At 40.3% G+C, this 17099-nt stretch overlaps 1 protein-coding gene across 1 annotated transcript in view; it reads left to right on the forward strand.

Moving 5' to 3' along the window:
• drd2b (dopamine receptor D2b) overlaps nucleotides 1–17099 on the forward strand; it is a 92954-nt gene that overhangs the window by 34022 nt on the left and 41833 nt on the right. The window contains exon 2 of the mRNA XM_073839942.1: nucleotides 1847–2153. Within this exon, the coding sequence (XP_073696043.1) occupies nucleotides 1875–2153 (279 nt within the window). The 5' untranslated portion in view covers nucleotides 1847–1874. The remainder of the gene's footprint in view (nucleotides 1–1846; nucleotides 2154–17099) is intronic.

A 17099-nucleotide genomic window follows, 5' to 3' on the forward strand; every position in this document is an offset into this window, starting at 1 on the left:
CTGGTTCATGACGTCACCCCGTCCGTGACGTTACAGCGCGTTTTCCTATTGGACTGATTAGACACGTGTTTCACAGCGTGGTCACGCTGGAGGCGTTCCCAAAGCGTGGTGACGCAGCTCGACGTTCCCGAAGGGGAACTAAAATTTTGACCCATGCAATGTATTTTTGGCTATTGCTACAAATATACCCCAGCGACTTAAGACTGGTTTTGTGGTCCAGGGTCACACACACACACACACACACACACATATATATATATATATATATATATATATATATATATATATATATATATATATATATATGTTTATATGATAATTGTCCCTAAGCTTCAGGTAGCTTGAATCCTCAGCCTCGCTGCTATTTCCTGTGGGTTTGAGATGTTGATTTTGAACTAGGAATAGATCTTGCTGTGTAAATTCCAAATCAATACAAGACAGCTATTATGCCACTATTCACACAGAAAAATCAATCATGTTTCAGCAGCTGTCCAATGTTATGGAGCTTAGAGGAGAAATTGGAGGGAGGATGGAATATATTCTGTAATGTGTCTGTCTCAAGTATTATACATAGGAAATGAAGAAGGGTGTGATCGTGTGAGTGTCAGGTGAATGCTGTGATTGTGCATTTACAATGCTCAGTGTCACCTACAGTGTGCAAGAGCGCTCATCATTCCCCGTTCTCATTAATTTTCTTTTCCTCAGCATCTCGCCGCTTTTGTAACTGTATCAAATTGAATCTGTCCTCATATAGTCACAAAACATTTTGTGTGAATATAAATGACCTCTGATTAAATGACTGTTTAATTCATTAAGTTTAGTTCTGTTCCCGTTCCACAGAGCTTCCAATGGGAAGGAAAAAACGTAGATGAGATCTCTTTAATATCTCAATTATTGCTCCTCGACAGCAGTGAGATTAAATGCAAATGTACTTTTGCAGCTCATTTTTCCCCCTGAAAAATTTCCAGAAATCTAATGCCTTTTTTTTTCTAATTTTGGACATCATTCACAACTTTAAATGGATGCTATTGAAAGTCTATGTAAACTCAAACCTTTCTCATTTAATTCTTCCAAGAGCAAATCTGGGCTATGAACATGGATGTTTGTTTCTGCCATGGGATAAAATAAATAATAAGAAAGGCAACTGCAATTTTTTTTTTAGAATTGTGACTTTAGAATTGTGAGACAGAAACTAAGAATTGTGAAAAAACTGTCTAAATTGTGAGATAAAAAGGTGCAATTTTCATATTTTTTCTGTATCAGATACCAAAAAAGCAGGATTCCAAGATGTAAACACTGAATTCAGAGATAAAAATTGAGAATTGTGAGATGTGGTTTTACTTGGTTAATAAATAATCAAACTCCGCATCCTCTTTTACATCATCACATAAACTTGGTCTAATTAGTTAGTGCTGAATTATCGCATCGTATCGTGATATGGGTGTGAATCGTATCGTATTGCATCCCAATATGTCACAAATCTATCGTTAATATATCGGATCGGATACTTTGTATCGAGATGCGTATCGGATCGGCATTATACCTGTACCTTAGATGCCCAACCCTAAAACTTAGAATTGCAATATGTTTTTTGTTTCATATCTCACGCTTATGACTTCAGGAGTGTTTGGGAAAGCTGACTAAAAGCAATCCTAATTTTTGTTCCATTTGGTGGTAAACATGGCCTATACATTACACATCTGTTACAAATGAAACACAACCGAAAACTGTAGTGAGATATGATAGAGCAACATCTGATCAATACCATTTTCCTTTGTGTTGGCGTTCTACTGCTTGGTTTCATTCCATGTTTGTGGCTTCTCTGACAGTGAATTATGTCTCTCAGTTTCAGGCTTCTTCCCTGGCCACAGCTCATGGATTTCCTCACGGAGTATCCCTACAATGACACTTATTATGACAACGGGACCGGGGCCCTCAACAGCACAAGCTGTGAGGCCAAGCATCAGTATAACTACTATGCCATGCTCCTGACTCTTCTCATCTTTGTCATTGTCTTCGGCAATGTGTTGGTGTGTATGGCAGTCTCCCGAGAGAAAGCGCTGCAGACCACCACTAATTACCTCATTGTAAGCCTGGCGGTGGCAGATCTTCTCGTGGCCACATTAGTTATGCCCTGGGTGGTGTACCTTGAGGTAAGAAACATTAATTGTGTCATATGGAGCCACATTTCTGGGTTGCTGAAAGTTGAAAATAACCTAAGATTGTATGTCAAAAAAATGAGCCTCAACCTTAACTTTTAAACACTTTAAGGAAACGAGGCATGATTCAAAGTGCCTCGCTATTGCTTAAATATGTGCTGTTGAATTCATTTAACTGGATAATCAGCTAACAACACCTTCGGGACATGTCCCTAGGGCCGCAGTAAGCTGGCGCCACAGCTTTCGGGTTTTTAATGCACGCGGCACCACACGGCTTTTTGTGCCGGCTGTGTGATTTCCAACTCCCAGATAGCCAATTGATCTGTCCTTTGTCCTTGAAACATATTGCACCTCAGACTATAATTTGTAGCCCCACAAAGGTTGCATAGGAACTAGAGGACTAATTGAGCTGCAGCAATGCATCAGTAGGGTAATTTCACTTTTTCTCCTAATGTCCTTAGGTATTAGTATATTACCACAAATAGAACCCTGCAAGTGCTATTGTGGAATTGTGATGCAGGATATTTTGACCTTTGACCCAAGCACCACACACACATACAATTATTCACTTTGGGAAAAAAAGGTGGTCACACTTTCATTTGGGGACCAATTCGCTCTATTAACTATGACCTTTGCCTCAGTAAACTCCTTATTTACTGCTTATTAATAGTTAGTTAGGTAGCTGTTAATTTTAGGTATCGGGTAGGACTAAGGGATCTAAAATATGGTCCAAATTAATCTAATTCTATAATTAAATTAGAAGTCATTCTTTAAAATCTACATTAAAGCCAGAATAAGACATTAATGTGCTTTATAAGTTCTAATACACAGCCAGAGCCGGATTAACGCAAAGGCAAACTAGGCACGTGCCTAGGGCCCGATTGGAGGGATGGGGCCCAGACAGAGGGCAAAAAAAAATAAAAATAAAAATAAATAAAATAAAATGTACAAATGTCCTATCTACAATTTATTTCAATATTTATTAATTAACTAAAAATAGTGACAATGTTTATCTTAACCATAGACTGTTACATTACGTCACATTAACGACAGCCCATGACTGTTTAATATATACAAAGTATAGTCTTTGATATATAGCAGTGACCCGCGGTTATGAATAAAAAAATAAATATTTTTAATGATATTCAGGTCGCGGACGGTCGGGTCGTTTGAAATGAAGATGGCAATTAAACCTTTGTAATTTATATAGTACTAGACACGATTTTCTATAAAATATATACTTATTGGCTGAATAATATTTACCTTTTGAATGTTAAGCGTTATTAACTGTAGAATAAATGCTGAGGCGGGACAAAATGCCTGATTTCCCAGGTTGAACTGAGCAATGTAATTGTACCATTTTTATAGGCTACTATTTATATAGAATTATTAGACACATTTCACTGTCTTTTCAAATGCCTAGGTCTGTTTAATTTCCTTAATTATAAAATTTCTAGCACTATTTTTAAACTTTTATTTTAGCAATAATATATAAATTACCTCATATATGCTTGTTTAAAACCAGGGATTAATAACGAAATCCATGTAAAAACGGTATGTTTTCTTTACATTTCCACAGAGCGAAACGAACGAAATTAAACATTACGTAATAAATTCAAAGCACTATAATTTCCTTATTCATTTGATAAAACTATATTATTTTATCATATTCGTGATTCCTGAATTTATATATGAAAACTTCGTTTTGAAGTGCATTTGTTATGTTTGTATAAGAAAATTCATTAACCAAGCCTATTAAGTTGATTTAAATATTCTTGATAATTTTTAGAAAAAAGGAATTAGCTTGTAGTCTATATATTTTAGGGCTATAGGCTAATATTTTTCTTAACTTTTATTACACTTTAGATCGAAATAAAATTATTCTTTATTTAACATTGCAGAATTACTGACATAATTTAGAGTATTTCGAAAACGAAACTAATCTGTATAATGGAAAGACAAAATAAATCACAAGAACAATCTGTATTTTTCTTTTAATCAAGAACATTTCTATTGACAAAATTACCTAACAAATGCCGAATGATGTTTGACAGTGAACGCATCTCCACCGCATAGCCGCATATAATCGCTGGCGTCAGTCGCAAATGTTAAACATGCGGGTCAGGAAGCGGGTAGAGTACAATTTACCTTTTTTTTTTTTTTTTTTTTTTGCGGTCCGAGTTGCGGGCGGGTTAGTTGAAAACGTCGGTCGGGTTCGGGTTGTATGTACATTGACCCACGCATCACTGATATACTGTATATACATATATAGAGGCGCCAGCTAAACCAGATAAAGTTATTTGCTCTGTTTACATAGTTTACTGACACCTTTTGGTTATTTACTGGTACTACTGCCTTAACAATGACACTCCCAATGGATAAGATGAGGATAATTTAATAGCATTTAATAGAGCCGTGTAATGACAATAATGAATATAAAAAAAATAGTCTGATAGACTGTTTAATATACAACACATGAATTATTTTGGCATACAAACAACCAATTTGTAACCAAAGACTAGGCTATGTAAAATGTGAATTAACTTTTATTAGTAACTTTGGTAAGTTTCAGATTTCAATTCATAAATAACATAGATGGAGGGGGGCCCAAAAAATGCAGCCTGCCTAGTGTAGTCCATTTATTTAATCCGGCTCTGTACACAGCCAATATGCATGCATGTTAATGCATGCTAATAAGCATCTAGTTAATAGTGAGAAATAGTCCCTAAACTAAACACAATCCTAAACTAAACTATCCACTTCCCATGAAGAAACAAAAATATGGGCTTCTTTTTAATAATAGACCCAAGGTTATATATGCATTCTTGTATACCACATTCTTTCAAGCAGATGTATTAATTTGTATAGAATAAATTGAATCATCCTTAAAGCTACTGAAATGAATTGTGAGTGATTTTGTCTTTTTCTTTTGTTGTTTAATTAACATGTAGGACACAGACAGTAGGTATATTAGGCTGCTGTCACTTTAAGACCCAATGCACATATTCTGTATATGAGCAATATTACACAAGTAGACGTGAGATATGGCTGTATATCGGTATGGCTGTGATTCGGCCGTATGTAATCACAGTGTGCTGATATACAGCCATATCTCACGTCTACAAGTGTAACATTGCATTTATGCAACAGTTCGACGGCACAAGTGTGTAAATACGAAAACCAAAAAACAACAGAGTGTTCACTCACAACTGCTAAAAAATTGTGTTTATTTAGACACAGAATGCTTTACGAGCATATTAAAGCTGCCGTGAAACTGTGCATGTAAGTATTTATTATTTATGACTCACATTTAAAGCAGTTTATAGATCTGTGTCAAGTTCAGCAGCGGCAGCTTTTAAAGTAACAGCAGCCAAAATAGCCTAATAACTAGCTGCTGTGATGTCTGTTAATCAAAGAACAAAATTAAAAAGAGGAAATTAATAACGTATGTAATTTTAAACTTTATCTTTATTTATTTAGAATTTAGTGTTTGATAAATTTATTCAATTAGGCTATATTTTCTTGTTGAAGGGTGCAGCTATATGACATTTACTATAATGAGTTTATGTGAAGATTGTTTTAAGTTCACTTAAATTAGAAGTTATTTTTAATACATTGTTTAATACATTGATAGCTCTCAATTATACTGTAATTTTGAATGGCTATAGTCAACAATTAAATATTAAGGGGGAAAAATCATTTGTTATCAGTGATACTTGCTTTCAGTCATAAAAAAGTTGACATTAAACAAATATAAAAAGTATACTTTATGTTGTTTCTACATTAATTTGAAGATTGAATGTGAAATTATTGCAATATAAAAATATAATTAAAAACTTTAATGTTAGGTGGGATTAATCGCAATTAATTTCAGAAAAAAATGTGTGATAAATTAGTTCATTTTTAATTGATTGACAGCACTATTATTTATATAAATATTATTTATTAAATAATAACAACAACAGCCATCATAAACCATGCTAGGCAATTCAGTCAAAAGTACAAAGGCAGCGCTTTGATATACAGCATTGAATTTACAAAAACGTGATGAGATTTTGCCAAAACTATTTGCTTTAGAACAAATATTAGAATAACAAGACCAAAGACTGCCTGTTAGATTTACCCAAAATGAATTTGTAGCAGATTTGGGCATTCGCCATGGCACTCACTGAGAGAAATACGGTCACTTCGGCAAGCAGAGTGATACACTTTCACTTAAGACATATCCAACTCTGTTTACATGAATACTCATCAAAACAAGCATATTGGCATGATTTTGTCTGTATTTGTCTATTTAAATTGCAATAATACACAAAAGAGACCTCAATTCAGTACATTTAGCTATTAATAAACCATGAACTATGACTTTTGCCTCAATAAACTCATAATTTGCAGCTTATTAATAGTTAGTAAAGTAGTTGTTAAGTTTTGGTATAGGGTTAAAGATGTAGAATATGACCATGCAGAATAAATGCTTTATATGTACTAAGAAAAGCCAGTCAAAAGTAAGTTAAACTAGTTAAAAGTAAGAATATAGTATAAAGTGAATATAAAGTGTTACCAAATATAAATTAAACATCTAATATTGCCTATATATATTTCCAGTATTAATAACTAATATGGTATTGTGTACCCCTATACCCAGCACCTAACAAATAAACAAATAAAAATGTAATTTATTCATGCCTCAGTGCATGCTGGGTACTTAACCATTAACAAATCAGCAGCATTGTTCAATATGAAAATTAGGCATTTTCGGCCAACATCAATTAATATAATATTGTTAGTCCACCATGCATTTGTATAAATGCAATATCATTCAGTTTTCCTCTGTGACACAAAATGACAGTCTCTGCCATGGTTTCAAGGATGAAGCTCACTGATGTGCAGGGTAATTGAATGCTCTTAATTGCTCCTGACATACAAAGGGTTGCCTTGTGGATATTGTAATGTCTGTAAGTCTAAATAGGCTAATCTTGCTGGCTAAACAGCAGCTGAAGTCCCTCCCTTCTCTGATGGATCGCTATTGCAGGTCATCTGATAATGATGTATTAGCCTTCATTGATGGATTCATTGATAGATTTCCAGTAAAATTGACTAATCTTTTGGAATTATGTTGTTGTGGTTTGAGCACCCCAGCTTATCATTTGCTTTAATCAGTTTGGCAGCAGTTATTAGTATCATAGAAATGCTATTATAGTTTTTATTGACAATTTGAAATAGTTTTTATTTGTATATTTTCTGTTTCCATTTTAATTTTAATTTTATTTTATATAACTATTTAATATGTCTGCGTAGCTGTTTAAAAATTTTATTTTAGTTTTACTACATCAGATTAAACTAAATGAAGAATAAAACGTTGCCATGGCAAATAGCTGACATTATTGTTATTATATAGTATATATTATACTTCTGTTTCACTTCAGTTATTTTTATTTCGACAAACACATTTTTTTTTTTTTTTTAGATTTAGTTAACTATAATAACTCTTGTTGGCAGAGACCTAGTGACTCTTGATGTATGTAGCTGAAGCCAACTCTTAAATTTATTCAGATCGAGTTTGTGCTCATGGCAAAATTATCTCAAAAGCCTACAATTCCACTGCTAAAGCGCAACAGACATTCTCTGTTGAATGCCTCTTGCTCTTCAGTTGCACCATTAACCAGAAATAATGATAATAGTTCTGAGAATGTAGGGAATGTGTGCTTTTTGTAGCACAAATGGAGAATTTTTATGTACGGTCTTTCAGCCCATTCAGTATCATTGAGATATCAATGAAACAAGCCTGTCAGGCATTCTGCTCTACAGAAAATAACATAAAAACAAAATGGAAATCGTCAAATACATAAAAAATAAAACTCCCACATTGAATAATGATAAGCCATGTGGCAACAAACTTCAAACCTTACAAACCCTCCACAGAAATGGGGCCTTGAAATATCATCCATATCAAGTTTCAGGCTAACCTCAGATGCAAAACCTCAGTGCAAAAAAATCATTGGTAGCGCAGCATTATTAAAGATACATGAGAAGCGTTATCATGGTCAAAATGAAAGCATGCTGACATTTTCATCCGATGCTAACTTTGAATTACTTTGGCACTGCACAATTGGCTTTTCATGTCTGGCAGGTCACGAGAAAACAAAAGAAAAAACTTGGCATCATTGCCATGCCACTTACCAATGTCCATCTCACTCCGCATCAGTCTGTAAAACTGGCCTTTGGCTGCACTTTGCAGGGTCAGCTCAGCTGCTCTTTCAACCTCCTTGAAAAAAATGTGACCACCGTATTGCTTACGGTGAATGATTAGATGTATTCTGGAGATATTACAATGTATTCCTAAAGTAGCTCACACCTCAGACCAGAAACATGAATGATATTATCCTCCAGTCTTGAACAGTGAAAGAAAGCTCTAATTACTTATATAAAAAGAGCTATTTATATTGAAATACACAAAGAGGACTAGAAAGGACTGTAACATTCACTATGTGTCAACATGTTCATTGTCTTCAGTTGCTTTAAGAGAGCCAATTTAATTATACAACCAGTTGAAATGCCCAGACTTTTGGCCCAACAGAAATTACTGAACTAGCAAAAACCTTTTGAATGGTAGCTGGGAATAGTGCCATTGTCTCTTGAAGAATGTTGATGATTTTGGCGGCTGTAAAAAGAGCATCTCTCGAAGGCAGAAAGAATTTTGCAATAATTAAACCAGACAGCAACTACACACTACCAAAAAGCACCATGATACTTTTTTAGAAAGTAAAACTTTAGCTTCTTAACTTTTAACTTTGGTTGAAGTTAACGTAATGTTATTTTTTTCTATTTCATATTTTCATTCTTTTAAATAATAGTTATATTAAAAAAATAATTGGCAGGCCCCCTGTAGCACCACCACGGACCCCCTGTCGAAGAGCCTGAATTAGGCCCAGTGTACAATGTATGTGGTTACTGCGCCAGCTACTTTAAGACTTAAAGGTAGACAGATCAGATAGATATCTTCAATCACTCTAGAGTTTCCTGACAGTGTTGCAGACACACTGTATTGAGCTGTCGCCTGAGATAGAGAGTCTGGCCATGTAAAAGAAGTGCCGCCTTGTCACCGTTTACCTGTAAATAATGAATGGCTTTATAAAGATGTGCTCAGGCAGACATGTTCTCACTGTGATTTCTGCATCTAATGATGGAGAGGACGGAGCAAGGGAAGGCTGATGAATTATGCCATCACTGATTTATAAAACTAAGTCACGTTAATAGGATCGGTGTTGAGAAGCACCGAAGATATAGTGACGAGCAAAAGAACATTGAGCGAATATATTCTGAGTTATGTTGACAGTTCCAGCTGACAGGACGTGATTTAGTTGGATTTGAAAATAGACTGATGATATTGCACAAAGTGTTCATTGTTGAAAGTGTGTTTTCATAGTAGGGATTTGTAAGTGGCTAGGCTGAAGCAGTGGGATAACACCAAATCAATGACTACTCCCAAGTGGAAACCTTCATCATTTCCTTCGTGCAGAAAGGGACATCCATTACAGATATTTCTCTAGAGAGTTTATGAAGGTCTTGAAGAATGAGTAAATATAGCGTTCATAATATAGGACAATATAAGAATATTCATTGCAATGTCAAAGAAAAAAGACCCATGTTTCCTGCAGCTACAGCTTTGGAAGACAATATTAGGACTAATTTACAACAACAGTTGTGTCACTATTTTATGTGCCTACAGCATCAAAAATAAATACATAAATCACTAACCACACACCACATCATGAGCTGTACTTGAGTTAAGGTAGTAACCAGGATGTTGAATTGAAATTGGAAGAAGCTCAAAACTCAGACTAGAAACATAAATTATATTGTCCTCCATTCTTGAACAGTGAAAGAATGCTCTATTTACTTATATAAAAAGATTAGGACTTATATGAAAGGACTAGAAAGGGCTGTAACATTCACTATGTGTTAACATATTCATTGTCTTCAGTTGCCTTGAGAGAGCCAATTTAATTATACAACCACTTAAAATGCCCAGACTTTTGGCCCAACAGAAATTATTGAACTAACAAACACCTTTTGAATGGTAGCTAGGAGTAGTGCCATTGTCTCTTGAAGTATCAGTTATCCACCCATCTATCCATCCATCCATCCATCAATGGCCAATAAACCTTGAAAATGTCAAGGCTTTTAAAACTTGTTTTCTCAAGACTTTAAAACAAAGCTGTCAAGTAAATATTTAAAGTTTCTATCCACTCACCTACTCACTCACTCACTCACTCACCCATCCATCCATCCATCCATCCATCAATATTTCTGTCTATCTTTAATCCATCCATCCATCCACTAATCCACCCATCCATCTTTTTTCTATCCATCCATCCATCTATCCATCCATCCACCCTTTCACCCACCCATCCATACTTCTATTCATCCATCCATCCACCTTTCTTTCTATCCATCATCCACTCACCATCCATCCATGCATCCATCCATCCATCCATTCACCCACTCACATACCCACCCATCCATCTATTTACCCACTCACCTACCCATCCATCCATCCATCCATCCATCCATCCATCTTTCTATCAATCATTGATCCATTTTTCTATCTATCCATCCATCCACTCACCCACTCACCTACCCATCCATCCATCCATCCATCTTTCTATCTATCCATTCATCCATTCACCCACTCCCCTACCCATCCATCCATCCATCAATTCACCCACTCACCTACACACCCATCCATCCATCCATCTTTCTATCAATCATCCATCCATCCATCCATCTTTCTATCTATCCATCCATCCAGTCACCCACTCACCTACCCATCCATCCATCCATCCATCCATCTTCCTATCTATTCATTAATTCATTCCCTCACCCACCCACCCATCCAACCATCCATCCATCTACTCACTCGCCCACCCACCCATACACTCACCCACTCAACCACCCACCCATCCATCTATCCATCCATCTTTCTATCAGTCATCCATCCATCCATCCATCCATCCATCTTTCTATCTATCCATCTGTCCACTCACCCACTCACCTACCCATCCATCCATCCATCCTTCCATCCATCCATTCATCCATCTACTCACCCACCCACCCATCCACTCACCCACTCAAACATCCATCCATCCATCCATCCATCCATCCATCCATCAATGGCCAATAAACCTTGAAAATTTCAAGGCTTTTAAAACAAAGCTGTCAAGTGAATATTTAAAGTTTGTCTTGTCATTAAATTTTAGTTTATTTTTCTTCCTTAAATTCCATTTCCAATTCAACATCCTGGTTACTACCTTATCTCTGTGACGGTGCAAACAGAGACGAGGAAGCAAATGCAGTGCAATGAACGTTTATTGAGACAAACAAAGAACAAACTGCAAAGTGGTGAGATCCCTCGGCTGGTGTGACACAGGGGCTTGATGGCTGCGGTGATGTGGCGTGATGATCCCGTGAAGGTGAGTAAATCCAGAACACTGACGAAATACACATCCAACGAGACGAAGACACGACCAACAATCCTGACACGAACCCAAATCCAGAATGAACTATCGACAGAGGAGATGAAAGCGAGGTGAGTATATATAGCCGGGGATGATGAGATGCACCTGTGGAGGACTGATTGGCAGCGTGCTGGGGAGCATGACGTCACACGCATACACACACATACCACATGATAACGAGACAGAGAAAAACACAACAGATGTATGTACCGTGACAGTACCCCCTCTCCTAAGAACGTCCCCTGACGTTCCCAGCCTCCTGCACCTGTTGATTAAATTCATCAATAAGAGAGTGATCCAGGATGTCTCTGGCAGGCACCCAACTTCTCTCCTCCGGACCGTAACCTTCCCAGTCCACCAAGTACTGGAATCCGCGCCCCCTCCGTCTCGAGTCCAGAATGCGATTAACCGAATAAGTGGGTTCCCCATCTACGAGTCGCGGCGGTGGAGGAACCGGGGCAGGCGGATTAATACGTGCAAAAAAAACCGGTTTAATTTTGGAGACATGAAACACGGGATGAATTCTCCTGTACACTGGAGGAAGTTTGAGGCGGACTGCCACCGGACTAATGATTTTGGTGACAGCAAACGGGCCAATAAATTTAGGAGCAAGTTTATTCGAAACGGAACGCAGAGGAATGTTCTTAGTAGAAAGCCACACTTTGGAACCGACGACGTATACGGGAGGCTTAGACCGGTGGCGATCGGCTTTAGCCTTGGTGCGCTCTCTCACTTGGAGCAGAGTCTCACGGGCTCTAGTCCAAGTGCGATGACACCTCTGGACAAAGGCGTGAGCAGAGGGGACCGCGACTTCGGATTCCAGACTGGAAAAAACTGGTGGCTGGTACCCTATACTACCTTCAAATGGGGATAGGCCCGTAGATGATACTGGTAACGAATTGTGGGCGTACTCCACCATCGAGAGTTGTTGGCTCCAGGAGGAAGGGTTTCTAGTGACCATACATCGCAACGTTCTCTCCAAATCTTGGTTGGCTCTCTCAGTTTGACCATTGCTTTGAGGATGGAACCCCGAAGAGAGACTAACAGTGGCCCCCAGTAATTTACAAAACTCTTTCCAAAATTTGGATACAAATTGGGGTCCCCTGTCAGAGACCACGTCCGTCGGGAGGCCATGTATCCGAAAGACGTGGTCAATGACAGCTACCGCTGTCTCCTTGGCTGAAGGTAATTTGGGCAAGGGGATAAAATGGGCCGCCTTCGAGAACCGGTCCACCACGGTCAAAACTACCGTGTTGCCCTGGGAGGGCGGGAGGGCGGTAACAAAATCTAGAGCGATGTGGGACCAGGGTCTCGAAGGGACCGGCAGCGGTTGAAGGAGCCCATCTGGAGGTCTGTTAGAAGTCTTACCAGTGGCACAAACTGAACAAGCCAAAACAAAACTGCGAACGTCACGAGCCATAAGAGGCCACCAAAACCGTTGCTTGACCAAACGTATGGTACGATTAACTCCTGGATGACACGCTACGTTAGAGCAATGACCCCATTGAATAACCTCAGACCGTAATTCCTCTGGCACAAATAAACGGTTCGGTGGGCAAGCGTCCGGAGGCGTTACCCCTTCTAAGGCTGTTTTAACCTTCGTTTCGACCTCCCAAATGAGAGTTGAAACGATAAGCGTCTCAGGAAAAATACTCTCGGGAGTAGACGGGCGATCGGCGTGGTCAAAAATGCGTGACAAAGAGTCGGGTTTGATATTTTTGGAACCCGGGCGGAACGAGAGAGTAAAGTCAAAACGTCCGAAAAAAAGTGCCCACCGAGCCTGCCTAGAGTTCAATCTTTTAGCAGTTTTGATATATTCGAGGTTCTTGTGATCGGTCCATACAATAAAGGGTACCCCCGACCCTTAAAAATTGGCAAACCCCAGAAACCTCTGTAGGGCCTTACGGGAATCTGGAGTTGGCCAATCCACCACAGCCTGAACCTTCGCTGGATCCACACGAACTCCCTCAGCCGACAAGATGTACCCTAGAAAAGGAACAGACTGTGCATGAAAGTCGCATTTCTCCGCCTTGACAAAAAGCCCATTCTCTAACAGCCTTTGGAGCACTCGTCTGACGTGCTGCACATGTTCCTGGAGAGAAGAGGAAAAAATCAATATGTCGTCCAGGTAGACATAAATGAATTGATCGACCATGTCTCGCAGCACATCATTGACGAGTGCCTGAAAGACCCCTGGGGAGTTGGACAAGCCGAAGGGCATGACCAAGTACTCAAAGTGCCCCCTGGGGGTATTAAAGGCGGTCTTCCACTCATCTCCCCTCCTGATGCGAACCAAATGATAAGCGTTTCTTAAGTCCAATTTAGTGAAGACTGACGCTCCCTGCAACCTCTCGAAGGCTGAAGATATCAACGGCAAAGGATAGGTATTCTTTACCGTGATATTATTCAACCCCCGGTAATCAATACAAGGTCGCAGAGATCCGTCTTTCTTCCCCACAAAAAAGAACCCCGCCCCCGCTGGAGAAGAGGAGGGTCGAATGAACCCGGCTGCTAGAGAATCAGAAATGTATTTCTCCATAGCCTCTCTTTCAGGAGTAGAAAGTGAATATAATTTGCCCTTAGGCGGAGACGTACCTGGCAGTAAATCTATAGCACAGTCATAGGGACGATGAGGAGGGAGAGAATCAGCCCTAGACTTACTGAACACTTCCTTCAGGTCGAGGTACTCCGCGGGCACGTTACACAGATCTGTCGTCTTTTCCTGCAACACAACACCAGAAACAGACGAACAAGCAGACACAAGACAGGACTCATGACACTTAATGCTCCACTCAGACACAGACTTAAGCTGCCAATCAATCCTGGGGTTGTGTTTGATGAGCCAAGGGTGACCTAAAACAACGGGTGCATGAGGGGAGTCCAGTATGTAAAAGGAAATACTCTCACGGTGATTGCCTGACACCGTGAGAGTAACAGGTTCGGATATGGTGGTGATGGTGGGAAGAGTCTGACCGTTGAGGGCGTGGACGGCGATGGTACTACTGAGGGGAAGAAGTGGAACATGGTGAAGAACAGCAAACGAAAAATCCATAAAATTACCTTCCGCCCCCGAATCCAGTAGTGCAGTGCAACGGATGTCGTGAAGATGCCATGCAAGCCTAACCGGAAGGAGGGTGGAGGAGGGTCTAGACGAGGGCTTGGTAGCGGAGATCCCACCCGACAGTAGCCTCACATTTACTGCCGGGCCTGCCCTTTTACCGGACAGCTGGCAGCAAAGTGCCCAGCTGCCCCACAGTACATACAGAATCCGCGGGATCTCCGCCTCTCCCTCTCCTCCCGAGTAAGCCGAGCCCGACCCACCTGCATAGGCTCGTGATCGTCGAAGGGACTGACCGCGTCACTGCCGCTGGCTCGAGGTGAGAGTCCCTCCCCAGGGGGGAACCGAGCGGGTAACCACCGCCGCTCGGCTCGGGAGAGTCGAGCGTCCACCCGCAGTGCCAGGTCGATGAGGGCGTTGAGGTCTGCGGGCAGATCCAGGGCGTAGATTTCCCGTTGGACGCGGTCAGCCAGCCCATGCAGGAACATGTCCCACTGCGCCTCCTCGTTCCATCGGCACTCTGCCGCCAGGGTGCGAAACTCGATGGAAAAATCAGAAACGGACCTCTCCCCCTGCTTGAGGTCCGTTAGTCTCCGCGCAGCCTCTCTTCCGGTGGCTGCGCGGTCAAACACCCTTTTCATCTCGGCGGCAAGTGCCGAGAACGAGGCACAACACGGATCCTGGTTCTCCCACACCGCCGTGCCCCAAAGGGCTGCCTTCCCCGTTAACAGGGTGAGCGCGAACGCCACCTTGCTCTCCTCACTAGGAAACGTGCGGGGCTGTAAAGAAAAATGCATCGTACATCTAGTGAGGAAAGCTCGGCAGAAGTTCGGCTCACCACTGTACAGCTCTGGTGGGGGAAGGCGGGGCTCCGGTAGATGGGCAGCCCCAGATGGTCCAGGAAGGGGAACCGGAGCGGCCGACATGGGCGGCGTGGGTGGCGCAGCGGGAAGTTGCATTTGTTGCATCCGCTGGGTCAGGTCGGACACCTGTGTCACAAGAGCTCGGACGGCCGTTCCCGTGTCCGTGGAGCTCTTCTCCTGGGCTTCCAGCCGAGAGATGCAAGACATCAAACATTCCTCCAGAGTGAGACGTGAAGATCCTGCTGCTTCCATTGATGGTCGATAGTTCTGTGACGGTGCAAACAGAGACGAGGAAGCAAATGCAGTGCAATGAACGTTTATTGAGACAAACAAAGAACAAACTGCAAAGTGGTGAGATCCCTCGGCTGGTGTGACACAGGGGCTTGATGGCTGCGGTGATGTGGCGTGATGATCCCGTGAAGGTGAGTAAATCCAGAACACTGACGAAATACACATCCAACGAGACGAAGACACGACCAACAATCCTGACACGAACCCAAATCCAGAATGAACTATCGACAGAGGAGATGAAAGCGAGGTGAGTATATATAGCCGGGGATGATGAGATGCACCTGTGGAGGACTGATTGGCAGCGTGCTGGGGAGCATGACGTCACACGCATACACACACATACCACATGATAACGAGACAGAGAAAAACACAACAGATGTATGTACCGTGACAATCTCATATTCAGTTCAGGAAATGCATTGGAATTAAAATTTCTGAATGGCGCACAACCCTGTAGTAAAGTATGCCGGATTAAGGTATTCTGAATTGAAACAAAGCATTAATAAAAGCAACATATGTATTGTGGGCAAAAATCCAGTATAGTCAGTGAATTGTGAAGTTAATTCACCCCAAACACATGATGTGTGATGATACTCTTTTGATGTATATGTGTGTCTCTAATAGTACAAAAGTTTGCAGACAAAGGGGACATGAGGACTAAAATTAAAGTCAACTTTTTAGACTGTCAGTTTCAAAGATTTCTGCAATCTGCTGGTGGTGGAAATGACAGGTAGATCAGATATGACAGTTTGCAGTGAAGAATTATTATTTATGTCTCCTGAGATAAAGAAGAAAGCACATTGACTTAAAGGACTCTCGTTGTTTCTCTATAGAGTTGTTTTGGAAAATCTTGCTCTTTCTATTAGCTCACTCAATCTTGTTCCCCTGGTACCAGCTACTGCTGCCTTAACGTGGTGTCACATGAGTACTGATAAGTTCTCAGTTGTAAAGGGCATGTAACTCTATTAAGAAAACACTTTCTGAGGAGTATCATTATTTAATATAGGAAAAAATACATTTTATGAATAACCTGCATAATTTCATTTGTATGGATTTTTGAATGAATACAAATGTTTTAGGTGACACAAGGGAGGCTAATGCTACTGTCATTTACAGCACTAGGTATGGAGGAATATAGAAAACATAGCATTAGTCTGCTGTAACACTTTAGAATAGGGAACACGTATTCAAAATTAATTCGTTTTCCTTA

Source organism: Garra rufa, chromosome 5 (assembly GCF_049309525.1).
Source record: "Garra rufa chromosome 5, GarRuf1.0, whole genome shotgun sequence".
Lineage (NCBI taxonomy): Eukaryota > Metazoa > Chordata > Actinopteri > Cypriniformes > Cyprinidae > Garra > Garra rufa.